The sequence below is a fragment of the Ochotona curzoniae genome, unplaced genomic scaffold (assembly GCF_017591425.1).
Source record: "Ochotona curzoniae isolate NIBS_2020 unplaced genomic scaffold, NIBS_Ocur_1.0 contig_3622, whole genome shotgun sequence".
In the NCBI taxonomy this organism is placed as follows: Eukaryota; Metazoa; Chordata; class Mammalia; order Lagomorpha; family Ochotonidae; genus Ochotona; species Ochotona curzoniae.
In genome coordinates, this window is record NW_024465926.1 from 3,909,294 (window position 1) to 3,937,201 (window position 27,908).

General features: G+C 47.5%; 1 protein-coding gene across 1 annotated transcript; it reads left to right on the forward strand.

Annotated features, from left to right (window-relative positions):
* The first annotated feature begins 17,226 nt into the window (after nucleotides 1-17,226).
* On the forward strand, nucleotides 17,227-27,043 carry SDR42E1 (short chain dehydrogenase/reductase family 42E, member 1). The gene is made up of 3 exons (XM_040982029.1): nucleotides 17,227-17,285; nucleotides 23,532-23,620; nucleotides 24,542-27,043. The coding sequence occupies exons 2-3, from the start codon at nucleotides 23,553-23,555 to the stop codon at nucleotides 25,653-25,655; spliced, it is 1,182 nt and encodes a 393-aa protein (XP_040837963.1). The 5' UTR covers nucleotides 17,227-17,285; nucleotides 23,532-23,552; the 3' UTR covers nucleotides 25,656-27,043.
* The last annotated feature ends 865 nt before the right edge of the window (nucleotides 27,044-27,908 follow it).

A 27,908-nucleotide genomic window follows, 5' to 3' on the forward strand; every position in this document is an offset into this window, starting at 1 on the left:
GTCCTCGACTGCTTTCCCAGGCCACAGGCAGGGAGCTGGAAGCGAAGTGGGACTGCCGGGATAGAACCGGCGCCCATATGGGATCCCGGGTGTGCAAGGCGAGGACCTTAACCACTTGCGCCACCGCGCCGGGCCCGATATCATAAATTTTAATCCCCAGTTATGTTAAAGCTCATAAGACATCGTATTTGTTTTACAGCGTCAGCGTTCACTTAAACTTTATAGTCACCTTGGGCCACCTTTCGCTCTCTACCTTATTCCTATAACTTGTCACTGAGGTCATTTGTTTTAATTACTTCTTTTACAGGGGAGGGTTGCTGGTGATGAAATCTCTTAATTTTTGCTTTTCCCCGAAATACCTTCAATTCATGTTTATTGTACAGGAATATTTTCCACTGCTAGTGGAATTCCTAGTGGACTCTTACCTTCTTTCAGCGTGTAAATGCCTTGGAGGGTTTTCTTTTAGGTGTTTCATCTGGTTACATTGCATAAAACCCCAGCAAGAGCGTGGTTCCTGAGCAATGTTCCTAGAGTTTTGTCAATACTTTCTGATAAGATTGACTCCCTACTCCTTGTAAGGCTTTTTATTTGTATCCAACTTTCATGTTAATGAGATTAAATTCACTGTTCCGCCCTCTGAGTATCATGGCACAGGAAGAAGTTTTGAAGCAAGCCATTTAATAACACATCCATTGACAAGATACTGGCAGTGTTCCTACTGTGTGCTGAGTTCTCTTTGAAGTATTGGGAATGTGGTGGGTGAATAAGGTGGGTGTGGCTTAAAAGCCTTAGATCCATTTCGGCCTCTAAAGTGTGATTACAAGCAGGTGTTCCATTTCCCTGTGTTCTTGAGTTGGCCCAGTCCTGCCTGGTTGGCTCAACCCCACCCCTCCTTTATCAGCTCTGCCTGACCTTGACCGCTGGACACACCACTGTCTTGAGAGTCCAGCCATAAACCTAGGCTCTCCCAACCGTATGCCCTGCCCCTTGCCAAGCCACTACACATCCCAGCACAAATCACTCCTTCCCAAGGTCTCCCCATTCTCTCAGCAGCCCAGCCTCAGCCCAAGACTTCCAAGCCCTTCCCACTGCTTTGTGCCGCCTAAGCCACTAGTGTGTAATGGAAGGTGCTCTCTGTGGTAGGTGTGCTGGTAACTGCCATGCATTCACCACTTCCACACGCATTCTGTGATTCCTGTCTGACTCTGACTGTCTCCTCTCCTGTTCCTTACAGTTCCTGCTCTCACAGAGCTTAAAAGCTAGCCCAAGAAACAAACCACTGAAAAACATTTTTTTCAAATTAATGTTACGATCATGCTAACTATCATATCCAGACATGACCTTGTCAAATAACAGGTTGAAATGTAAAACCATTCATATGAAATTATATCAAAATACAAGAGTAGGTCAGCCACATGAATTCCTAGCAACCGCTGCCACCTTTTCTGGAATCCCTTACACCACTCCTATTTAGTAGTTATTTATATTGGATAGGCAGATATACAGAGAGAAGGAGATATGGAAAGAAAGTTCTTTCGTCTGCTGATTTACTCCCCAAGTGGCCACAATGGCCGAAGCTGAACTGATCTGAAGCCAAGGAGCCAGGAGCTTCTTCCATGTCTCCCACATGGGTGCAGGGTCCCAAGGCTTTGGGCCATTCTAGACTTCTTTCCCAGGCCACAGGCAGGGAGCTGGATGTAGTGGAGCAGCTGGCACACAAACCAGTGCCCAGAACATGCAAGGCAAGGAATTTAACCACTAGGCTACTATGTCAGGCCCCACCACTGTTATTTAAATAAGACTTATGTATTTATTTGAAAGGCAAAACGACAGAGGGCAAAGGGAGAAAAAGAGAGAGATCCTCCATCTGCTGGCTCATCCATAAATGTCTGCAGCAATCAAGGTGAGGTCAGCCTAAAGCCAAGAGTCAGGAACTCGGTCTTGGATGTGGATGGCAGGAATTCTTGGGCCGTTATCCACCGCCTCTTTGGTGCATTAGCAAGAAGCTAGATCTGAAGCACGGGGTAGTAAGATTAAGCACTCCGCTATGCTTGCAGGCATCCCTAGTGGCGGCTCAGAGCACTGCACCACACTCCGCTCTTACTCCCATTCCGCCCACTTCACCCCCACCGCCATTCCATTCTGTTTTGTAAGGCTTACTATGAGAGTCAAATTCATCTCTGTTGCATAATGATCAGAATATGTTTTCTGCCCCTTTTTGAACAGAGAGAAGCCAGGAAAATGGGACTTGTAGACCTTGGCAGTTGTTCTCAGAGTAATCAACTAATGAACGTGCCAACCACACCAAAGATAAATTAAAAGATAAAAAGCAGGTCTGCATTTTAGCGTTAGCCAAGAAAGTGGCCTATTCCAAGGTTAAGAACATTTTGAACTTTCAGGTTCCAGGCTGTAAAATTTCCTAAACTGTTTTCCTAGGAATCTCACTTAATTCCATCTAATAATTCCCAAGACTGCAACTAAATTATGAAATTTCCCAGATTAGCAATTTATAATCTGAACATGCAAACCCAGTGGGAGCTGCAGCCTACCTGGAGCAACCCACAATAACCCCCACCAGTCCCGCCCCCTGCCCTGGTTCCTGTGCTTGCCAGTATGTACAGCAGACTGGTCCAGTCTTTCCCACATCCCATTCAGCTCTCATACATGTTAATGGGCATTGAAGCCTAGTTCAGCCCAACCAGCCTCACTATCCAGTCCACACACATGCTGGTGGGTGCCATTCTGTCTAGCCGTGGCTGCCCCAGTCCTGGTTTTCATGCTCTCCAGGGAGAGTGGTAACCCCAGAGGGAGGTGCCCACTCCTTCCCTCCTGGGCCACTCCCATTCCCAGATCATTCATTTTCCAGGCCTCACATGGATTCAAAGGACAACACATATGGGCGGCCTGGCCTATCAAATTTCAACGGCAGCCATTGTCCTAAGTCTTTGGGGGCCCAATAAAGAAACTCCCACAACATAATTCTCTCTATATTTTGTCCTTTCTTCTTGGGTCTTACAAGCTGTGAAAGGATTTTGTGGCAACTAATGCCCTACTTTGGCACTGCTTTCCGCCTGTCACCATGTCTCCAGGCCGAAGGTTCGCAGAAGGAAACACACTTACATCTGTATCTCCAGAAGGCAAATGAAGGCAAGGATGAGCTGTTAGAAAGAAGGCATTTTACAATTTGGGAGCACAGCTGAATACATAAAGTAAATTACACCATAAGCCAGATGTTCCAGGAACTTCTTATCCATTTTTTTTTGCCTGAAGGAAAAGTTTGAGTTCATAAAGAAAACAATGAGCAGAAATCACTATCACAAAACAGCAATTCATGGTTCATGGTTATTTAAAATGAGCCCATTTAAAAATAATCAAAGATGTGCATGATGATTTATAAAGAGAGTTGTTCATTTTAGCATTATTTATCAAATGTAAAATGTAGAAACATCCCGAAAGGCTTAGCATTAAGGATTTTTAAATATAAATTATGGTACTGGTTCGGTCCTTGGGCTCTGGGGCAACTGACGCTCCCTGCAGTGTGGCTACTGTGGGGGGTGCCCCTGCCGGGTCGGACCCAATGCGGGGGACTCACGCCAAAGACACTGCCACAAGGCAGTGAACGAGTCCTCGGCCTCCCCCAGGACCCAAGAGAGCTCTTCCCTCAGGGTAAGTCCGCCATGAGGGAACTTGGGAACTGGGTGGAAATTCCTAGCTCCGCCCAGCTGCTAAGACCATGCGGCTGGGGGAGTTTGGGAGGAGTTCGGTCCTTGGGCTCTGGGGCAACTGACGCTCCCTGCAGTGTGGCTACTGTGGGGGGTGCCCCTGCCGGGTCGGACCCAATGCGGGGGACTCACGCCAAAGACACTGCCACAAGGCAGTGAACGAGTCCTCGGCCTCCCCCAGGACCCAAGAGAGCTCTTCCCTCAGGGTAAGTCCGCCATGAGGGAACTTGGGAACTGGGTGGAAATTCCTAGCTCCGCCCAGCTGCTAAGACCATGCGGCTGGGGGAGTTTGGGAGGAGTTCGGTCCTTGGGCTCTGGGGCAACTGACGCTCCCTGCAGTGTGGCTACTGTGGGGGGTGCCCCTGCCGGGTCGGACCCAATGCGGGGGACTCACGCCAAAGACACTGCCACAAGGCAGTGAACGAGTCCTCGGCCTCCCCCAGGACCCAAGAGAGCTCTTCCCTCAGGGTAAGTCCGCCATGAGGGAACTTGGGAACTGGGTGGAAATTCCTAGCTCCGCCCAGCTGCTAAGACCATGCGGCTGGGGGAGTTTGGGAGGAGTTCGGTCCTTGGGCTCTGGGGCAACTGACGCTCCCTGCAGTGTGGCTACTGTGGGGGGTGCCCCTGCCGGGTCGGACCCAATGCGGGGGACTCACGCCAAAGACACTGCCACAAGGCAGTGAACGAGTCCTCGGCCTCCCCCAGGGCGGCCAGTGCACCACATGGTGCCAGGCATCGGCTGCTGGCCGCCCGGAAGGGCAAACTCTGGGGTTTTCAAGATATGTAGTTGCTGCCTGGGGTCACTCATGACTAAGACTAGGTTGAATGTAGGTGCAAAGTGAATTTTCGGGTATTCTCAGTGACAGGGTCATGAAAGATTTAAGCAGGCAAGGGGACCAAGACCTAGTGGTTTGGGGGAAGTGTCCAGAAGATAATTTTAGTAAGACAGATGCAACAGCTCAATTATGAATACAGAGATGGAATATTAGTATAGAACATCACTGATCACCACATACTAGCCCACACCGAAGCTATGGATGGGGGCCTCTTTGGCAGTGTTGGGTACCATTGCCCGACTGAGTGTTGGAGTTGTGGAGTGGTCACATTTGGCAGGATCAAGACACTCTCCAGCACACAAGAGAACTTGGGCTGGGGGTAGGCTCTGTGGGGTTGTGTGGGCCCAACCCTTTGGAATACAAGTCCCCCGGGTTAGTTCCCAAGCTGGGGTTGCAATGGTCTAAGCTAGGTGTGACCACGCCATCTGCCATCACTCATGGGTAAAGGAATCCACAACAGTCAGGGTAGGTCAAGGCAGCAGCACCCAAATGTGCATCTTTAAACAAGATGTGGGGTGGGCCGGGCTGCCACTGGAAGGGGGCAGAATGGGCAGGGCTGAACAAACCTTAACTCACAAGTAACAACAGAAATCAGGTTGGAGCACAGCTCATGCCAGGTAGGTCCTTGCACATACTGATCTGTGTGAGGTGAGGCACTAAGCCACAGCATCCAAGGGGCCAGGACAAGTGAGGGGCTCTGCCAAGCGGAGACAGAACAACCACCGGCCTACACCTGCTCTATGGCAGGGCAGAGGCCCGGTTGGGGAAATAACGGGACACCCTAGCTGGGTTGAGTTTCCCACCAAGGAGCGCATGGGCTGGAACTGAGGCTACATTCTGATCAGGATACGATCGTAATCTCACTTGGCACAATTGTGGACTGGGATGGGAAGCACCAAGCCAGGCCAAATTCCAACACCATCTGGTGCTCTGGAGGACCAGGGAGGGTTGTGTGACAGACTAGGTTAGGTCTCAGCCCTTACGGAACCATGTGTGAGCTGGGTAGGGGTATGGAAGAGCCATGGATGGGTTGAAATATCCAACAACAAGAACCAGCTTGGGTCGGAGGCCAGGCAGGAAAAGCCACTGTTCCTCCTAGGATAGCAGGCGAACTGAGTAGTGCTGGCTCATGGACCCACTGGTATGCGCGAAAACTGGCATTGGGAGAGGTTCTGGTGGAGGAGCCTGGGCAACTTCTCTGGCAGGACACAGTCCCATGCAGGTAAGCGCAAGAAGCACAATAGGGAACAACCCAGAACAGGCAATGAAAATTATCCCACTGGCATACACATGGCATGGGTTGGGGGCAGACCAGCCTGAATCTGTTCACATTACCTTCTGGTGAATCCGAGCACCAGAACAGAGTGTGGGCCGAGCCAGGTTCGGTTGCAACACATACCAGTACACAACAAGTAATGCCAAGGTGAGATGAGCCGTACCAGATGTGGCTGCAGCACACAAACAGCACATGTGACAATCAGGGAGGAGGCAAAGCCAACAGGGGAACGTGGGCACCCCTGCTGGATAACTACTTCCATTGGAAAGTGTGAATACGGATGGGGGCAGTTCAGACTAGGCAGGGCTATAGCACCTGTGGGCCTCACGGTGAGCTGACTGTTCTGACTGGTGCAAGTTAAAATTAGAGTGGGTTGAGGGGTGTTTGGGCTTAGCCACAGCGTTAACTGGCAGAGGCTGGTACTAGGAGCCAATTCTGACAAGTCAAATGCCAAAACTACCTGGAGACTGCATACTCTGGGAGTGGGTGTGACCTAGTAGGGAAATAGTGGGCACCTCCCTCAGGGTTACCACCCTCACTGGACAGCATGAAACCCAGGCTAGGAGCAGGGGTGGCTTGACAGAAAGGCACCTGCCAGTGGGTGTATGGGCTGGATAATAGGTTGGTTGGGTTGAACCAGGCTTCAATGTCCATTGACGTGTGCGAGAGCTAATTGGGATGTGGGACAGACTGGACAAGCCTGCAGTGCATACTGGCAAGCATGGGAACCAGGGTAGGGGGCAGAACTGGTAGGGGTTTTGGGGAGTCGCCCCAACTAGGCTGTAGCTCCAACTGGTTTGCATGAAGACCGAGTATGAAGTGGGTAGAATCGAGCTGGACTACAACACCCATTGGTTCACAAGGAAGACAGGGCTGGAAGCCGAACGGACCCAGCAATCGCAACGACCAGCATATGCATAAGCTGATTGGTGTGACGAACAGTGTTGGAGTCTGTACTAGCAAACTCACTCAAGAATCAGATCTGGGATCAACTCAGATGAAGTTTCTTTGGATATTTCTCGAACTGAACTGCTGATCTTGGAACCCCAACCATCAAGAGACTGTCAGCCAGTAGACTCTGAATAGGTTTCATTACGGTTGGGACGGAGAGATTGGCAGCAATCCAGAACTGATGAACTATCAAAACTGTATGAGCAGGACCCTTGGAGCGCGCCTCATGTTGGGGATCGGGGATGAGTGGGAGGTAGGGTGGGGCTTTCCCCTTTGTTACTCCCCTAACCCTAGATACAGGGCAAAATGATTATATTAGTGTGGAAACAATGATATTACCCACTTTCACCCTGTAGCCCGTGACCCGTTGTACCCTAATAAACTAAGATTATTAAAAAAAAAAAAATAATAAAAAAAAAAAATAAAAAAAAAAGTAGATACGGAAAAAAAAAAAAAAATTATGGTACTTTTATTTTGATGGACTGCTACATAGCCATTAAAAATTATGCTGTACAAGAATATTTAATGACGAGAAATTGTTCACAATCTTTATTAAGCAAGGAGAACAGGTTACCATAGAGAAGATATGATCTGGTCCCATTTTAGTGTCATTCTAACCCAGGTATAAGCTGGAACTTCCTTTGGAATCCAGAAATTGGCTCATATCTCCAGGCCTCTAGCTTTTGGAGGTTTCACTGTGGTTTCTCCAAGTTCCCAGGGAACTACTATCCCGTAGTCCCTGCTTGTCAGCTCTTGCTTCTCTCTACCATTCTGGTTTCCATGTGACACTTAAACCTCCCCTATCTTTTTCCAAAACAAAATGTGTAGCCTTAAGGTCAACGTTATTGAAGTCCCTCCCGCCTTTCCTGGCTTGGGGGTTGCAGTGGTGGGGCGGGTGAGGTAGAGGCTGTGTCTGTATCACTATAGAGTATGAACGGTAGCATTCAAAGAGATCCTACTCCCAGGACCCTGGGACTATGAGTTTATTTGGAAAGAGAATCTTCGCAGATTTAACTGAAAATCTCAAGACAATACCTCTTGGATCACTGCGAGCCCTGCATTAAGTGACACACACTTTTGAAGATGGGAGAGCCACAGGCAAAGTCCATGTGGAGGAGGGAGGTGGAGGATAGCCTCTGCATAAGCCTTCAGAGGAACTCTGGCTCTACTGACACCCAGATTTTGGCCCTATGGTCTCTAGAACTGCACTAGGGGGCCAGGCGGTATGGCCTAGCGGCTTAAGTCCTCGCCTTGAATGCGCTGGGATCCCATAAGGGCACCGGTTCTAATCTGGGCAGCTCCACTTCCCATCCAGCTCCCTGCCTGTGGCCTGGGAAAGCAGTGGAGGACGGCCCAAAGCTTTGCAATCCTGCACCTGTGTGGGAGACCCGGAAGAGGTTCCTGGTTCCTGGCTTCAGATTGGCTCAGCACCAATCCTGGCTCAGCGGCTCACTTGGGGAGTGAATCATCGGATAGAAGCTCTTCCCCTCTGTCTCTCCTCCTCTCTGTATATCTGACTTCGTAATAAAAATAAATAAATAAATCTTTAGAACTGCACTAGGATGCCTCTGCGTTGCTTAAGCCACCCCCTCTGTGGAGATTAGCCTTGGAAACCGCTGGAAATCTACACAGGCACTAAGTGCTTGCTCTCTGGCCCATGTGTCTCCTCCCCACCCCCGCCACCCTGGAGTTTCCCTCATCATAAATACCTATTTGAGCTTCTCTCACTTTAATCCCCACCCCTTTTGTCCGTGACTCAGCTTCTCCCTCTGTCCTGCGGAGTTATCACCCACCCCACAGCTCACTCCCTAAATTCCTAGTTCTTAAGTTCCACGTTCCTGATCACTGGTCTGCCCACCTCAGCGAGAGACATTCCTCCTGCTAGTAGCATGGCACCCAAGTATTGCACTCCCGTTGACTCTCCTCTGGCTCAACTCCTGTCCAACCCAAGCAGAACTTCTGCTGTCTTTTCCTTTGGAGTTGAACTGCTACCTGGTTGCTTCTAGCCACATCTAGAGCTACTCACCCGGTCCAAGCCATCACCACCCCATTACAGATGTCAGCAAGAGCCTCTAATAGGCTCCTCTGATTCCAGCCTAGCCTCCCTCTGGACCCATCTCAACAGCCTTCGAGAAATCCTTTTATAGCTTCAGTCTTACTTTATCACTCAAATGCTGAAAGCCTGCCATAAACTCTCTTCTCACTCAGAGTCGAAGCCAAAATCCTTAAATGACAACAGGGAGATGGCAGAGCAGAATCTTAGTAAGGGAGTGGTCATTGAAAGAGAAAGGATTCTGCATGAAAAAAGGCTAATCAAAGCTTAGCTTCTGTCAATGGCAAAGGAATTCAGGTACCTGAAAGACAGGAAAGGTGCTTTGCAACAGGAAGTCTAAAGAAGTGGTAAGTTTTTATTTGTCTTGTGCAACTGAACCCCTGATGGAACATGTGTGACAGCATTGCGTTTTATATCATATAATGAATCCATAGCATTCAAAGCACTGCTTGTGGTTTTCAAATGTGTTGGAATAATGTGCATGCTTTTTCCAGAAACAACACTTGAACATTTCTTATGAACAAGGACAAAGAAAGAAAAGAAACTTCATTTCCATATCATGTGCCACCCATTAATATTGTATTGTACTGCCGTGAACTCCGAGGGAGTGCAAACATTTGTGTGCACTGTGGGTTAGGTAAACACCCACTAAATATTGATGCATGCATAATTAGGATAACTAAAAAAAAAAACCCTGGCATAAAATTACCCTGATAGTCAGAGGCGAGACAAAATGAAGTAATTTGATCATGAAAATTAATACAAGTCAATTCTCAATTTTCAATGCAGCTAATTGAAAGCCATTTATAATTCAAACCTCACATTCTTCCTGGTTGGCACTTTTCTCTCCTTGCCCTGAGAGAAGATGAAGAGAGAAGCTCAGAGGCAAAGTCATTGCACAGAAATGATGAAATGTGAGAGTGGTACTTGCTTGTCGAAGGCTCCTGCACTTTTACTCACAATGATTTTGTCACACACAACGGACTTCCGAGGGCATATCCAAGGCAAGTGGCCACCCTGTCCTCCCTAAGTCAAACAACATTGGGAGGAGTGAATCATCGGACGGAAGATCTTCCTCTCTGTCTCTCCTCTCTGTATATCTGCCTTTCCAATGAAAAAATAATAAAAATAAATCTTAAAAAAAAAAAAAAAAGAACAGGATGCTATGGTCTCTCCACCCACCTGCACCTGCACCGCCAAGTTTGTATGCAGACATCTTCACCTCCGAGGGAGGAATGGCGAAGTGGGGCCTGTGGGAGATGGTTAAGTTGCTGGGCAGAGCCCTCCTGAGTGGGAGGAGCGAATTCCTTTCCAAGGAAAGGTAAGGCTGAAGGGCATTTTTTCCACCAAGCAAAGATACAGCTGGAAGATGACCGTCCACGAAGAAACAAGAGGGTCCTCAGAAGCCAGCTGTGCCGTCACTAGGATCTCGGGGGCTCCCAGCGTGCAGTACCGTGGGAAATGAGTGTGCAGATGTGTGTACCCATCATCTGTCTCAAAAGCCCGATCTGCAACAGAGCAGATGTCAGGAAAAGAGCATAACCCATCAGTCTGGAGTGTTTCTCTTCACTTCCTTCCTTGGTGGCCTTCGCCTTCCTCTGGTCTATCTCACAGTCACAGGGTATCCCTTTCTGATCAATCACTCTACGTGCTGTACAGAACAGTCTGTCCATTTTCTTCCCGCCCCCACACACAGCCAGCCCCTCTTCACCCCTCAGACATGCAGCAGCCAGTCCTCACCTTGTCTTTATTATTTCTTCCACGAAAATATCCCTGCTTCTTTTCTCTTGAGGCAAAATAGTATTCATTCTTTAAGATTCACTTCACATGCCACTTCCTCAGGAGCTGTGCCCACGCACACCAGTGGGACAAGAGAGACTGTAACAGAGGATGTGTCTGCAGGATAGGGTTCTGGGGTGCAGCTGCTGACCTGACCCTCCAGTGCCTTCCCCGCACACTGTACACATCACTATCTCCCCGCCCAGACTCCCTCTGGTACCATCTACATTGCTGTACCTGTCTTTGTCAAGGCAGCTGAAGTGGTAGGGAAAAATATACCCCATACAAACCCTGAAATGATAACCAGTAGGTGTTGGTGAGTTCGTAGTGAGCAGCCTGGGCCCTGGCCAGGATATTCTGTAAAAAGGGGTTACAGCATATCCCAGTTTCCGCTCAGAAGGGTCAAGCTGACCTTCAGTTGTGCTCGGTGATAACTGGCTCCCCTCTCCTTCCCTGTTGCACTTCCCCACCGAGATTTCCAGGGGTAACTTCCAAAATAAGCTTCTTGCCCTTGAATTTGTGCCTCATCATCTGTTTCCAGGGAAAATCACACTGAGATGTGGTGATCATCTTCAATACAGTCGCACCAGAATTCCTTGCAGGGGTTATTCTGAGATATAAGGGAAGCACGAATTAATCTGAGCTTCATTTTCTGGAGGAGTTGTCTCCAGGAAGCCCCAGCCAATGTGAGAGGTTGCAGCTGAGCAGCAGGCAACAGGCGGTAGAACTCTGGGCAGATGACAGGCTCGTCTGTGCAGGTCTCATTCCTAGGGCGGTCTTGCCTCTCACTGCGCTGTCCTAGCACTTCGCAATACCTGGTATACAACAGGAGCCCAATAAACACTATCATATACAAAAGTGTACACATTGCAGGCCAAGGACGAGAATATGGTTCAGGATCTTTTTCTAGGTACATGATGAATTACTCTTGCATTAGTGCAGAGTCTAATTGCTATTTAAAAAAAAATCCTTAAATAATCCTTAAGATATGGTGATTTAATAGGCAAACCTGTACATGCAATAGAATTTTACAGCGCCATACACAGACACACACAGACACATACTCGGGCACACACAATTACGAATAAAGCAAGAAATCTGAATGAAAGCTGTGGATTTTAGGGGTGTTCCTATCATGACATTATTACTACAGTTTGTAAAAGATGACCACACGGGGGAACCAAGGAAAATGTTAACAGGGGCTGTCTGTTTATTTTTTACAGTGGTACATGAGTCTACAATGACCTCATCACAAATTTCAACTAGAGAATACCTGGCATCATAAACGACAAGTGACCTACCTTGGCAAGGCCACAGACAGCTCTACTGCAGCAGGTCACTCAGGGCTCCAGGTGCCTTCTCTCTAGTTGTTCCAGTGTTCCCTAAGAGTGGTACTTTATCCACAAGCTGACGCCAAGTCACAAACTGAAATTCAACCCAAAGGAAGGGAGGAAAGGGGACAATCAATGTTTCTCTATTTCAAAAAACAATTATTGCTTTCCATGATACAGTTGTAGGCATCAGGGTTCCTCCCTCCCTCTATTTCTTCCTTCCCATTTTTTCTTCCTCCAATTTGTCCCAGTGTTGTCACCACAGTGTGGTCCCTTAGTACAAGTTACAAGTTTAACTTTCCAACACTTAAATGTATCATAACATGGTAAAATACAGGCAAAGGTAGAAAACCTAGTAATGTAATGTAAAGTCTGTTTGTTTCGCTTCCTTTTATTTGGGAGTAGAGGTCCATGCTGTAGAATAACTTCCCAGTATGCTAGCTTCAGTTCATATATATGTTCTTTGCATATTGCTGCCTTATATCAGAGGGAACATATGATATTTGCCCTTTTGCGACTGGCACACTTCTCTAAGCATAGTGGTTCCCAGCGGGGACCATTTTGTTGCAAATGGTAAGATTTTTTTATGGCTGAGCAGCAGTCCATAGAGTAGCCAATCCACAGTTTCTTTTTTAAGTGTATGCACAGACATTCACACGTGCACTCACACTAAATTAGGAAAACTCCGTCACATTGGCACATCTAGCTGCAGAGAGGCCTGTAAGGGTCATTTTTATTCAGAAGGATTTATGCTAGCAACACACCAGAAATATAGAAGAGGAGAAAGGCTGACTGCTGGTGACAGTGAGAACTCTGCCACGGAGAACACCTTGATTTTGCTGACTGGTACAGTGAGTACATTCTTTGGTACACGCTCCAAGTGCCTCCTTTCGAGAAAATCACCTCAGAGATGCTCTGTAACGACAGGTGGAGAGAGAAATGACTGCAAGCGTTTGAGGCTTTGGAGCCCAATCCCTGCCTTTGCTGATGTAGACAGGGGCGAGGTCTTGTGTTTGCAACCCAGAGTCCTGATTGACTTTGGTGATGTCGCTGTTCCTGCATGACCAAAACACCAAAGAACTAAAATGCAGTGTGTATCAAGATGCAAGGCTCTTTCAGAAAGTTCACAGAAATGAAATGCAAAGATAAGCTTGTTATTACTTATCAGTTTTTAAAAATCATTCTTTTCCATTGCTAACCTGACTTGGCTCTCTCAAGGGAGAGCTTCAAATACTTGAACCCTGATCAGAGAGCCCTTGGCCGGGACACTCAAAATAACATGTAGTTTCAATCAGTGCTATTCAAACACTTAGTTTAATCAGTACTGAACGAGGCATCAGTAATAATAATGAGATATTTCAAAAGTTTTTAAAAGGAAAGGGAAAAACCATTGACCTAAATAGGATGTTTAGTAATTCTTAATAAGTGCTATAAATGCTTATAAAAGAGTGTTAAGATGCTTAATTGCTGAATAAATGAAATATAAACATTCATTATGTTACTTGGAGAGTTCTTTAATATGTAATGGGGAAACATTTTATCAAATGCAGTGTAAGTAATAAATGCTTATTTCCTTTCTAAAACAAATCAATTGAAACCACTAACCACCATTTAAATGCATCTTGACTTTTTTTCTATTATTTCTCCTTTTAATTTTTTTTATGAGTGGAGGAAAAGAAAATTTTTACCCAGGAGTTGGAGAAGTAGGGCAGGAGGAATGTGGCGTGTGCAAGAATCTGAAGTCATAAATCCCTGTTGTGTTGTTTACCAGTTCTCTGATCTTGAATAAGTCTCCTAACCCTGCTTGGTTCCCCGGGGGACGGTGAGATTGATTCAATGACTTTCTCGCTCAGAGCTGCCATGGTGCCCTAGTAAGGCATAGGAGTCTTCACAGAGCGCTGGATTGACCTGGGGGTGCTGGTGCAATGAGAATATTACACCTAGGGCGGGACCCAGAGCCAGGCGACGCTGATGCTACTGCTGTACACTATGGGCCGGAAGGGCTCAGGGTGGCCGCCAAGCTCACAATGATGTCCTTTCTCTAAAAACTGCCCCCGGGTCTTCATTTTCATTTATTTGCTTATTAGATATGGAAACAGAGAGCTCCCCCTACTGGTTAACGCCTTAATTGCTCTCAGTAGCTGAAGTCCGGAGCTGGGATTGCTCCACAGTCTCTACCACAGTGTAACAGATGACGGAGATTCTCCAGCCAGTGCAGCTCTTTGCTCCCCTGGCATGTTGAAGGTGGCACGTTCAAGGTGGTTTCAGAAGGGCTCAGCTTTTCCTGCTGCAGTGACCTCAGGGACTGTTGAAGATGATGGCACAGCAAAGGAAGGATGCCTGGGTCCTTGAGTGACTGAGTGGAGTGGACCACCTCCCCGTTTTCCTGAAGACTGGATTGGACTCTGAGTGGCTAGGACACCACGATTGCACCAAACCATTAGGATTTCCCGTCTTGCTGTTTCAAAAGCTAGTATTGCTTGTTGTAAATAAGCGTGATTATTCTACTTTCTGAGATTCTAAAAATGCCCCCTTTTCACCTGTTAGCTAGAGTACATCTGTACTTCTTCAAAACCAAACAACCTTATCATCCTATCTGTGGAATTCAACAAACCTTAGCAACGATATCTGTTAGAGTCTAATAGGTGTGAAAATGCTTCACAACAAATAAAGTGTCGCACACCATGAGGAATTATGACATCAAACTGATCTCCCTAAAACGCACACATAGTCTGGAGAAACAAAACTAAGCAGGCATTGATATAAAAACATACTGAAACCAATTTCTCTCTTTAGCCTTTTCCGTCTTAGATTTCTTGTCAAGGCCTTTACAAAACCAACTCAACAAAAATCGAGCAGACACTAAGGAAGTCATTACAAAGTTTGTCATTTTCCTTGAAAACACAAGGCTTGTATTTGAAGAGAGTCCTTGGAGGCATAAGAAGATTGACGTGTAAATTCACCGCTTTTCACGTTTACGGACACACCGTGAATCTGTCCACTCCTCAGAGGATCCTGAAATTGCCCTAAAGGAAGTTTGTCTTCTGGACTACACCTGAGGGAGCCTTTCTTCCTCAGCTGCTGGGCTGAAGAGCTGCTCCTGCTAGTCTTCCACATCACAGGCCTTTGTTCTCAGCCATAGCAAAGCTGTCCCATGAGACGCCACGGTATAACCCTATCCCAGTCTCCTAAGACTTATGATTAGAAACAGCTGAAGAAAAAAAAAGTTAAGCCAGCAGGTTCTTCCAGAGAGACAACGTCAGGACGTGGTGTCCTCCATCTTGCCTTCATCAGTTGTTGGAATGCAGGGCTTGCATCGATACCTGTGACTTTCATGAGTTTTTAGTGAAAATGAGAAGTCAGTGAGGTAACTGGAATCTCTGGGTTTGAATGTGACACCTGTTTTACCAGCCAGTATGTCACAGGAAGTCAAAGCCACCATCGTGAAATCCGCCCCATGCAGTGGTTCATTCCGCGATGGATGAGTGTGCCTGGGACTGCACAAAGTCTCAAACTTCCCCCAGAACCACACTTATGATGAGGAGACAGAAGACAGGCCTCTTAAGGTGAACTTCGAAAGGAAATACAACCTTCACTTGAAAGCCTTGTCCTTTGGCTTCAAAGGTTAGTCTGGATATCTTTTCATTTTATAAAAAAAAAATTTTGTTGATGTTTACATAGTTGATTAGGGTGGGAAGGATCCAGGATCAGGGGAAAATGTGTAAGACCTTTGTTTTCACATTTTCTTTCTGTATCTGGAGGAAAGGAAGATACAAGAGGAGAAGTCACACCCAGCCTTCCAACTGCCTCAGCACCCAGTCCTGGTTCTCATGCTTGCCAGTGGGAGTTGCAGCCCATCAGAGGGATGCCCACTCCCAAGCCTGGATCTTGCACTTTCCAGGTGTTTCTGCAGTCTGGCTTGACATGATGCATCCCCAGTCCCAGCACTTGCCAGCTACTGCTGCAGCAAAGCTTAACCAGCCTGCCCTTATTCTGACTCATGCCTGCACCAGTGGATACAGTTAGCCCAGCCTCACTCTCCCCTAATCCAGTTCACATACAGGCCAACAGATGATGTAACCCTGCCCAAGCTGGTGTGCTCCCAGTTCCAGCTCTCACGCTCACCAGCAAGATAGTTCCCATTACTCCCCTACCAGGCTCTCACTCCCTCCCCGCCCCCACACCAGGTCTTGCATGTGCTGGTGGGCACTGTGGCCCAGTCTGATATGGCCCATCTCACCTCGGCATTAGGCAGTGGGTGCTATAGCCTGGCCCTGCCCAGTCTTCCCCTATTCAGCTTGCACTGGTGAGTGTTGCCACCCAACCTGGCCCAGCCAGCCCCAGTCCTGGCCCTAATGTTCACTGGCTGGTGCTGTGTCCTGACCCAGCCTGTCCCACACCCTGTCCTTGTTCTCAGATTTGCCAATGGGTATTATGAAATGGCACAGCCTGAACCACCCCCAGACCTGAGCCACACGAATGCCAGTGGGAACCGTAATCTGGCCTGATCTGAGCTGCTCTTTGCCTTGGTTCTTGAGCTCACCTGCAGGGGCTGTGTCCTGATAAAGGAGTTCCCCAAGCTCCTCTGTCAGATCTCCTCCCGGGGGCAGCCTGACTTGGTTCACCTCCCTTTGTGGCAGAAACAGTGGCCTTTGGCATAATTTTCTACTTAGTGATCAGAACAAGCAGAGCTTGGAAAAACAGGAAAAGTAGGGATACAGGAAAACACACGGACATACACACATGTGGAAACTCAGAGTCGAGACTTAAAAGATCCATCCACCATTCATCCTTCCATCCATCCACCCCACAGCCACTCACCCTCCATCACCCACACACTCAGCCATTCACATAGCTAACCACACACTCATGCCTCCATCATCCATTCATCCACCCAACCATTCATGCACCTATTTGTCCAAACAGTACTGAGCTGAACACCCATTTCTCCAAGCCCAGTACTCAGTGATGAATATACACAGACAGTAACAAAGAGGTGAGAGGAGAAGGCAGGGAGAATATATCGGTGGTCCTGGAAACGTTCCCGCGACGCCACAACACACAGACTTGAAATGTGGCAGTCGTCCAGGAGCTGAACCTGCGTCCCTCCCCAGGACACGTGACAGTGGATGGATGAGCAATCCGGGCATCATAGATATGCCCGGACCTCCGGGATTCCTAGAGAGGCCCGGAAGCGGCTCCAGGAGGCTGGTCCGACGGCTGGGGCGGCTCCGACGCCCCTAGCGGGGGCGGCGGATGGCTCAAGAGGAATGGGCCGCCAGGACTCTGCAGAGCACACCCTGAGCCGTCGTCTGCAGCTGCTGTGAGTGGGCTGGGGTGAGAAGACCGCTTTCCTCCTGGGGGACCCCTGACCGTCCTGGTGTGCGCGTCGGGGGAGCGGCCGAGGGCGGCGGGGAGCCAGCCCCAGAGGGATGGTCGTTAGTGGCCCTGGCCCCGGTGACGGGAGAATCGTCCCTGTTCGGGGCTGTCTCCCAGGCTGGCTGGGCTTTGTAGAAGGGTGCCAGGGCTCCACATTCAGACCTGTCATCTAAAGTTGATTTTTCTTCTTCTTCTTCTGTCTTTAATTTACCTCTTACTTTGCGGGGAGGATGAGCTTGAACTGTAACTGGGGATTCTGGTTTCCCATTTAAAACGAATTAATGTATCAGAAAAGGGTAAATAGCGCCCAAGGGTTGCAGGGTATGGCAGACGTGGTGTAGGTGGTAAGATACTGATGTAAATGTCCCCCAGACTCCCGGCCCAGTTTAGTCCCTCATGACCCGCGTTGGGCAGGTGGAGATTCTTGTCCTGCTGGTTTGCAAGGCAGGTGGGAATCTAACCGCTGACCCAGGAGATTGTCCTGAAGCATCCATGATAAGCCTCTAGGGGTCAATAAATGTCTCCGTGCTATCATTTTTATTTTCAGGAGGAGGAACCAGGATCAGAGAGGTTCAGTAAATTTCCCAGGGTCATAAGGGATTGGCAAAAGAGCCGTATCCAAGACTCAGGTTTTGTGATTTCCAGTCTAGGAATCCCAACCATACCCTACAGCCACCTGTGCCTCCTTGAAGCGGTGATGGTGTGTGTGTCGGGAGGTGCTTCTCTCATACTCCTCTGTGTGTTGGAGGGACACACAGGAGTTTGCTGCGAGACTGCCATCAGCCTGGACTCGGAATATGGCACTTCAAGCGTGGTTGAGGCATGAGCCATGACATTGGATGCACCTGTGTCCCAAGGAGTGTAGGAATCTTTGACCTCCTGTTTACTGTGGGACTTGGGACAATCACTTCATGTCCCAGGCTTTCAGTTTTCTAGTCTTTCAGGCGGGATCAACAAATTGGCTCTTATTAAGCAGGATTGGGCAGCAGGGCACAGCACAATAGCTGGGACGGTCACACTTACTAAGTGGCAGATGCAGTAATCCCGGGAGAGGAGGAAGTACAAGTCTTGTTCTCCATCTCGCAGGCCAGGCAGAAAGGGATGCTGGGAAGGCTTGCCACACACTCATCCCATATCGCTTTCCCAGATTGCAGTCTGCATGGTGCCGCTCGTCCCGGAAAAGGTGGTTTGGGAAAGACCAACTCTGAAGTCACAGAATCCCTATTGTCATTAGCATCGTAGGTGTTAAAAGAGATCGCCTGTAACCCTCTGTGTATCAGGGTAAAAGGATGCTGTGTAGCCAGACAACAAGATTTGCTGACCTCAGTCCAAGACAATCGCCCAGCTTTCTTCAGTGGTGTTCAGGACAGGGCGGTGTGCACAGTCGGGCCGCCTGTTCCCTGCGGCCCTGCTTCTCCAGGCGTGCTGCTGGGATTCCTTCCCATACGCGTTTGGCCTTGTGGGTTTTATAGTCACATTCCTGTCTTCCGCATCGGAGCTGCTCTGGTTGTTGTGCCTGCCTCTTCTGCTTTATCGCTCTGCACTCCATCACGCGTGGAGTCTCAGCAGCACCATCTCATCCGCCCTGTAGCTTCAATGTATTTTTCGTCTTCAATGCAATAAGAGCACCATTGCCTCTCACCTCTGGTCAGTAGTTGTGCAGTAATTTAGAAACCTAATCACAGGGTTCTGTTCACTGGAGATATTTTTATCATCTTTGGACTAAATATAGTAATTTCTTTTATGAAAGCTGTCTTAAATTCTCTGTACTCCATATTCTGTTGGCATGATGCCGATGGCATACAGCTTTCTATATTGCATTAGGAAGCCAGGGGATTCATAGCTTCTTAGTCTTGAGCTCACAGTGGTGGAGAGGTGTTGTGCATAATCTTGAGTTCTTATTACTGATCCTAGCATTTAATTAGGTCTTTGTAAATCTAGAGTCGTCCCAGCCATCTTTTATTAGTTTCTTCCCATAACTTACCTGCGGAAATGTCAACTTTATTATCCTCACTTTACCTTGGTGTTATCAAGAGCTCAAGCAGATTTTCAATTTCATCTTTTGTTTTTTTCTCCTGCTTGTAATTAAGGTTCCTTTTCCCTCAGCGTATGCTTAATTTTGACCTGCATCCTCTAAAACGACAGCTTGGGTCAGGCACAGCCTCACCCCCAGAGGAAAGCAATTACCTGACAAAGCCGCGTTAGGAAAGAACCTGCAAGTGGCTGCCATGGTGAAGGCAGGTCCGAGTGCCTGGCACTGGAAGACATCAGGTACAAACTAATTAATAAAAGAGAAACCATAAAGTAGATGGAAATGTTTCCTCTGTGTGAAGGAAGACTGTGTCGCCCCCTTCTGACATAGCCATCTTGAGAATTTCCTAGGGCTGTCTGCAAGGCGTGTTTACTGAGATGGTTCTGTGCTTACTAGTGTCGGGGACCAGGTAAGGGAAGTGGTACCCCCTGTGGCTGGCAACCTGAGAAGATTTTGCCAGTCTGCTGAAAGGGCTTCTGTGCATTGCTGTTTATCCTGCTGGCTTCCTACTTTCTTCTGACTCACCTTTCTCATCTGAGCCTCCTAATCACGGTGGTCACACAGGTTCTGTGCCACACAGAAGGGGAAGAGGCCTGGCAGGTTTCTGAAGGACAGCTACAGCCCTGATCTGAGGGATGCATGCGCAGTAGACCTGCCGTCTCATCACTCAGCTGGATTGTCTGATTTTAAAAACAGAAACACGGGCCCAGTGTGGTAGGCTAATGGCTAAAGTCCTCGCCTTACACACACCAGGATCCTATATGGGTGCCAGTTTATGTCCCAGCTGCCCTGCTTCCCATTCAGCTCCCTGTCTGTGGCCTGGGAAAGCAGTCAAGGATGGCCCAAGGCCTTAGGACCCTACACCCGCATGGGAGAATGCGTGGGGCTCCTGATTCTTGGCTTCGGATCAGCACAGCTCCAGTTGTTGCAGCCACTTGGGGAGTGACCCATCAGAGGAAGGATCTTCTCTCTATCTCTCCTCTCTGTATGTCTGCCTTTCCAATAAAAACAAATAAATCTAAACAACAACAGAAATGCTAGAGAATAGGAAGTGTTCCTATTGGGTTCTTGGAGACTTTGTCCATGTTTAAATTGCTCACGGTAGAAGTCTTGTAGAAATAGTAAGGCTATCTTAAACACTGTTATCTGGCGTCCTGTTAATCATAACCCTATTAACCAGATAGAGCATTACCCAAAACCTGTTTCTCTTTATGCCGTCACTTTCCTCCAGCTTGGCCTGGACGCTGCCTGCTGTGGCCTCACCCAGAGGCACTGCCCAACTCCTGCCCTGGTTTCTGCTGAACCTGCTTGCATTTCATCCCCACCCCTTGCCTGGGCCATGGCCTGTTTCCAGTCTTTCCTTTCTCTATGGAAGCTTGCTGTCTTGTAAGGACCAAAGACTTGCTGTCTTGATCTTGTGGATTCCCTGCTGTAAGCCAAGGCAGGTTTTCTGTTATCTGCAGATGGAGTTCAGAAGAGGCACCAGCTCTTCAAGCCTACTCCCCAGCAGTCTTTCCATCCCAAAGCCCCAGCTACACACCATGGCTTAGGCTTGTGATCAGCCATGGCTGAACCAACACAGTCTTCCCATTGGATGTGCCAATCCCCCATCCCTTCTCAACCTGTGGAAGTCCCCCATGTGGTCCTGGCTCAAATCTGGAGCTCACACCTGGGTGATGCTTCTCTGCTCTGCCTCCTAGAGTGGCTGTTCCCACAGCACGTAGTATCAGTGATCTTTTCTGTGTTCACCTTTTTGCTCTGTCCTTGAGATAATCTGCAGAAGCCTGTTCCTGCCACCATAAACTCAGCAGTGCAGGAGCTCTGAGCTTTGTGTATTTGCTGGAACCTGCCCGTGTTTAGAACTGCACACTAAGCTGAAAGCGCAGCAGCTGTTGACATGCCCAGGAATGTCCTTAGACACTGTAGGCCTGCCTGTCCCCTCACTAGTGATCCCTTCAGGGAAGGGAAAGAAGGTCCTCATGGTGTAAGCGTGGCGGCTCAGTGGTGGAGGAGGTCGTGGAGACGTCTGTGAGGAGGCTGTACAGAGGTGGTGGTGACTGAAACAGCATGTGTCGTGAGGTCCTGTGATTGCTGCACGATGGAATTAATCCATCAGCCATGTTCACTCATTTTGCTCACTTTCCCTTGTACTCTTGCTTCTCTCACATGCACCTTTGAGTCACTCAACGGTTGTCTCCAGTTGTCACACTCACTACTCCTGTGTGAATGATCCGCTTAGCCTTCCTGGCATTCTGCTACAGTTCATACAGGCTTGTGGAGAACTTGTCAACCCTTTTGTAACCCCGTGCTTTGGAGGGATCTAATTAGGGTGTGTGAAAATGTAATGGAATATCGGGTCCCCAAACTGAGAGCTTGAAGAAAAGGGAATTTGAGGAATGACAGCTAGGGAGTGCCTGTGTTCTGTCACTTGTTGTTGTTGTTGTTGTGTGTGCTTAATACCTCATCCAACTCAGTCTTCAGGAACCTATGCACTTATTATCAGCTCCATCTTTGGGATGAACAGGCCCAGAGTGACGAAGTGGCCTCAAGTCACGCAGCTAGTGAGTGGGATCCAAAGCCTGCTCTCTGGCCTCTCAAATCTCTGTGTTTCAGTCAGAAAGAGTGTGAACACTTAGGGCCAATCTGTCATCAGCTGATGGCATGCAGGCTTAGGAAAGTCTCTGCTACAGTTTCCTCACCTGAAAAATGGGCAGCACTTTTCTCCTGGGATTATTGGAAAGGTGAAACAGCTAACATATGCATAAAGTGCTTAGCATGTTGCTTGGCACCTAGAAGTAGGCACATTTCCACTCTGCCCTGCTGCTTTCTTCGATACTGCACAGCGTATTCTTGGAAAAAGTCAGGTCTAGAGAAAAAAGTGATGTGGCTGGGCCGTGATCTGCAGCTAGGTGCAGAGGAACATGTCTCGGTGGTGTTTTCCTCTCCCCACACTGTGCATTTTCTCCCTGGGTGAGTACGCTGGCTTCATACCCACATCCTCTGTCGCGCTCCCTTGCCACTTGGACCCCTCACCCAAGTCCATGGACGTGGCGAGGTGGCTGCAGGCCGGGGCTGGAAGGGAACAGGGATGGGTTGTGGAATGTTTGCCGACCCCCTGCCCAACCACATGTCTGAGCGCCTCTGTTGTCCTGAGCATCTGTGTGCCTCATTTCCTCTCTCTGTTTGGGAAGAAGGTGTCAGGGTCACTTTTTGCTTGTTTTATTTTTGAAATGGGTTTCAGCGCTTTGTGAGGATTTGAGGAGGGGGCAGACATGCAGAAAGGGAGGGAAGGACAAGTGGAACCCCAAAGGTATTGAACTTTTTTTTGCCTTTGAAATGCTTGGAAGATTCCAGGCTTCCAGGCGCAGGAAGGTGGTGGGGGAGAGCCGTGGGCATGGTTGCTCCATAAAGGAGTTGTTAGCTCTTTATGTTTCTAAGCATGGTGTTAATTAACAGCACCACTGTATGTTGGAAGTTTCCTTTAGAATTCCATTTCTGATTTTCTAGTACTTGGGGGAAAATGGTCCCAAATTTGAATGAATTCTTTTCTAAAAGGCTCTAAACTTTTCCAAGAATTAACAATAATGGCATTCATTTGAAAAAATGCTTTGTGGTTTTCAGAGCAATCCCAGGGGCATTACTTCATTTAATCTTCATGTTGACCTCGTCACATGACCAAACAGATAATACTGTCATCATATTACATAGGAAGGCATTTGAATCCTGTGGCATAGCTGGTGAAGCCACTGCATGCGATGCCAGCATTCCATATAGGTGCCAGTCTGAGTTCTGTCTGCTCCACTTCTGATCCAGTTCCTTGCCAATAGTCTGGGAAAACTAGCTTGGGCCCCTGCTGTCTGCGTGGGAGACCTAGTGACTGGCTTTGGCATGGCCCAGTCCTGGCCATTGCAGCCAACTAGGGAGTGAACCAGCAGATGGAGGCTCTGTCTGTTTCTGCCTCTCCCTAACTTCTTCAAACAAAGTAGTAAATTGAAGGGGAGGTGTCTCATTTTGCACAGCCTTGAGTAGAACCCATGTCTGAGTTTTGTTTGTTTGTTTGTTTTTGTTTTTTCCTAATGAGTAGATTGCCTTTTTCTTTTTGTTAGCTCACAATTGGGGAGAATCACCTTTTGACTGGAGTTAGTAATCATATCTCATATTCTTTCTTATAGATCCAGTTCACTTTGACTCACATGGATTCCCAAAGAAGTTCAAAGGAAACAGTCCTCATTACAGGAGGAGGTGGCTATTTTGGGTTCCGGTCAGTGCATGCATAAAACGTACACCTGGGATTGTCTTTCTGTAGTTGCTAACAGAAGCTTAGCTCTCGGGGTTTTATTTGGCACAGTGGTTCTCGGGGTGCCTTCATTGCATATCAGAGTTCCTGTGTTCTGCTCCCTCCCTGCTTATGATTCAGCTTCCTGTGCACACACCCTAGGAGTCAGCAGACAATGGCTCATCGACTTGACTCCCTGCCACCCATGTAGGAGAGTCTCCAGTGGGGTTCCAAGCTCCTGGCTGTTAGCCTGGTCTAGCCCTGGTTGTTGCAGGCATTTGGGGAAAGAACTGGCAGCTGGTCTGGGTCCCTGTCTCTTGCTCTTACTCTGCCTTTCAAATACATAAGCATTAATTAACTTTTGAAGAAAAAGTTTAGCTGTCAATTCTAACATGATTACAGGGTAGATTTTTACTTGTTTGTATACTGTTAAACCAGAAATAAACTTTGTTACTCTCTGCTCAAACATTAAAATTAGGAACTATAAATGTAATCTACTTTAAGAAAAATTCTGATAAAACCATGGAGTTGGGGGAGAGGTGATTAATCACAACACCAAATGCAATTTAAGGTAATAACTGTTCTTTCATAGTTTTGTGATTATTCACAGATATTCCAAAAAGAATGATCATGGATCCTAGAATAAAGAAACTACATATAGTATGTTAGATGCTGTCATCCTTTGAAGATAAATCCTCTCTCACTGTAATTTAAGTAAAAGAGGACCCACATTTTTTGAGTGTTTGGATCAGTGAGAATTGCACCAATGAACATGTAAAGTGAGGGATTCAGGGTCAAGCAAGTGGACTTGGATCAGACTCACCTTTGTCGGTGCATTATTTTTATGCTTCCCCCAGGCTTCACCAGACAGTGACTCCATCTAACTTTCGCTCTTTCTCATCTCAGCCTGGGCTGTGCCCTGAACCAGAAAGGAGTCCGTGTGATTCTTTTCGACCTCCACAACCCTGCTCCGACCCTTCCGGAAGGAGTCACGTTCATAGGCGGAGATATCTGCCGCCTCTCTGACCTTGACGAGGCCTTCCGGGATGCCCACGTCACGTGTGTATTCCATATCGCCTCTTACGGGATGTCAGGGCGGGAGCAGCTGAATCGCAGCCAGATTGAGGAAGTCAACGTGGGAGGCACCGACAACGTCCTGCAGGCCTGCCGGAGGAATGGGGTGCCACGGTTGGTGTACACGAGCACTTTCAATGTGGTCTTCGGAGGGCAGACCATCAAAAATGGAGATGAGTCTCTGCCTTACCTGCCGCTCCACCTCTATCCTGATCATTACTCTAGAACCAAATCCATTGCAGAGAAAAAGGTGCTGGAAGCGAATGGAACAGCCCTGGAAGGAGGCAAAGGCATCTTAAGAACCTGTGCCTTGAGGCCGGCTGGCATCTACGGGCCTGGAGAGCAAAGGCACCTTCCCAGGATCGTGAGCTACATGGAGAGGGGCCTGTTTAAATTCGTGTATGGAGATCCCAAGAGCCTGGTTGAGTTTGTCCACGTGGATAACTTGGTGCAAGCCCACATGCTAGCCTCCGAGGCCCTGAAAGCCGACAAGGGCCATGTGGCTTCGGGGCAGTCCTACTTCATCTCAGACGGCAAACCCGTGAATAACTTCGAGTTCTTCCGGCCTTTGGTTGAGGGCCTAGGCTACCCTTTCCCGTCCCTCCGCCTGCCGATAACCCTCATCTACTGCTTTGCTTTCTTGACAGAGATGACTCACTTCCTTTTGGGAAGACTCTACAACTTCCAGCCCTTCCTCACCCGTGCTGAAGTTTACAAAACAGGCATCACTCATTACTGCAGCTTGGAGAAAGCCAGGAAGGAGTTAGGCTATGAGGCTCAGCCATTTGACCTCCAGGAAGTAGTAGAATGGTTTAAAGCCCACGGTCATGGTAGAAGCTCTGCCAGTCATGCATCATGGTCTCTTGTTTGGGATGTAACATTCGGCTTAGTACTGATCCTGTCGGTTTTGGCCTGGCTGCAGCCTCCTGCAGTTCTTTTGCTATGAAAGAAAAGCTAGAGACGAGGAGCTGATCCTACTTTCTGGGGCGGTGGTTGGGAAATATATATCTATATACATACAGCAATGGCACTGTGCGTGTAAGACTAGATTCTTGGAATAAATATTTCACTCTCCTTGCACTGATCTTGATGGGAGAAAAACAAAGATTAAGTTGGAAAATTGGCTTCTCGTGTCCTTCCAGTTAAGATGGGTGCAGCAGAAGTTGTTTCTGAGCCAGAAAAGTAGGCTTGGTTGGGTTGGAGAGGTCTGACTTGAATCACTCTGATGCAAAAATACACTTAGCTCTGAGTCTTGTACACTCAGCATCTACTTGAAATGGACTAAAATTCAGACTAATCTGGAAATGGTGAAACGCCCAGGGGCGTGAAATTCACCAGAATGGGCTGATCTTTAAGGGAACAAACCTCTGAGCGTGGTAACTCTTCAAGTGTAACCTTTGCCCTTTGTGACATAAGGGCTTTCCTCTGATGTGACCACCTGGTAATGTTTAATATTTAAACAGAGAGACCTTTATCCTACCTCATAGGATTCCTTTGAGTATTCAATTGGACAAAGCGTTTAACATGTAACTTAACACTAGCCATTACTTGGCTAGTATTGTTATTGTTATACATTCTTTATGAGGATTTTTCTACAGAGTTTTTATCTTAGAGGAACTGTTGCTACTGCACTTTCTGGAGTGTCTTTGGCTGTGCCTTCAGAGCCTGTAACATTATGTGTGAATATGTGTGAATATACTCGGTATAAAATGTTGGCCCCTAAGGACAGAGTGAAGTTTAGGCAACAGCTAAAAATTTTGTGATTAAGGAAGGTGACCAAGTGATTCATACCATTTTAATTAAAACAACAGCAACAACAAAGAATCAGAACTCTGGACTGGTTTTCTTACTGGGAAGCATATTGGCTCTGTGAAGGCCACTTCCAATGACGAGTGTTTTTGAACAACAGCGGCATTAAAGGGAGGAGGTACAAGCAAGACTGTCCGGTGGGAACCACAGCAGAAAGCAGACAGTGTCCACTGCAGACCTACAGAGAGGATGGTCCTGAGCCATCGGAGACGGATTGCTGTGTGATGCCTGATTACCCAGGGTGTTTGTAGAACCCAAACAGATGACGAGTCCTTGATGGATGCTGCTGCCTCAGTGTTTTGGAGATAAAAGCTCTGAATTTGAAATTGGGAGATTTGCCCCTCTGTGAATCTCTTGAGTTAACAAAGTAACTTGAGCCTGCTTAGAACTTGATTTTTCCATCTTGGAGATGAGACTGATTGAATTTGCCTTTTCTATGAACTTAACACCCTACTGTGTTTGTTGTATCACAAAACAAAATGTGGTGAAAGTACTTTTAATCTATAAATTGCAAGATAAACATGAGGTGGTGGTAGTGATTATTTTTTGGAAAAGCTTGAGGTCTTTCATAGGATAAAGAAGGTGTTGGTTTAGCCTGGGCTCAGCTGACATGAGCCTCAAGAACATAGCCAACATTCCAGGTGCTGTAGATATATAACCCAGTAAGGACTAAATCCACATGCAGAGGAAGCCCAGGCTCAAAATGTTTTTGTTTTTTTAAGATATATTTATTTTTATTGGCAAGTGACATGTACAGAGAGGAAGATCTTCCATCCATTGATTCACTCCCCAAATGGCTGCAATGGCCAGAGCTGTGCTAATCTGAAGCCAGGAGTCTGGAGCCTCTTTGGGGTCTGCCATGCAAGTGCAGGATCCCAAGGCCACAGGCCTTCCTCAACTGCTTTTGTAGGCCACAAGTAGGGAGTTAGATGAGAACTTGCGCTCAGATGGGATCCTGGCTCATGCAAGGCGAGGACTTTAGCCACTAGGCTACTGTGCCAGTCCCTCAAAATGAGTTTTTAATGACAAACCTTTTTTTTTTTTTGAAAGATTTATTTTATTTTTTACATTTTATTATTGCTATCATTTTATGATACGGTTCCATATTCCCTTATCCCCTCCCTAATTTCCTCCCCCCCCCCAGTTCCTCTATATCATTACTAGCATATAGTTCTTCATACTCAGTCATATGTCCATCATTGCGGGTATGGACAATGGCAGAGAGTCCAGAATCCTATTGTCAAGATATAGTAAAGAGTTTCATTGTAAGTCCATCTTTGTCTGGAAACAGAAATGCCTACCATACTGCATCCTCACATGTGGATGTTAGTCTCAATTTCACAGCTGCTGTACATCCCCTTAAATGAAGTCATGATACAAAATCAACAAT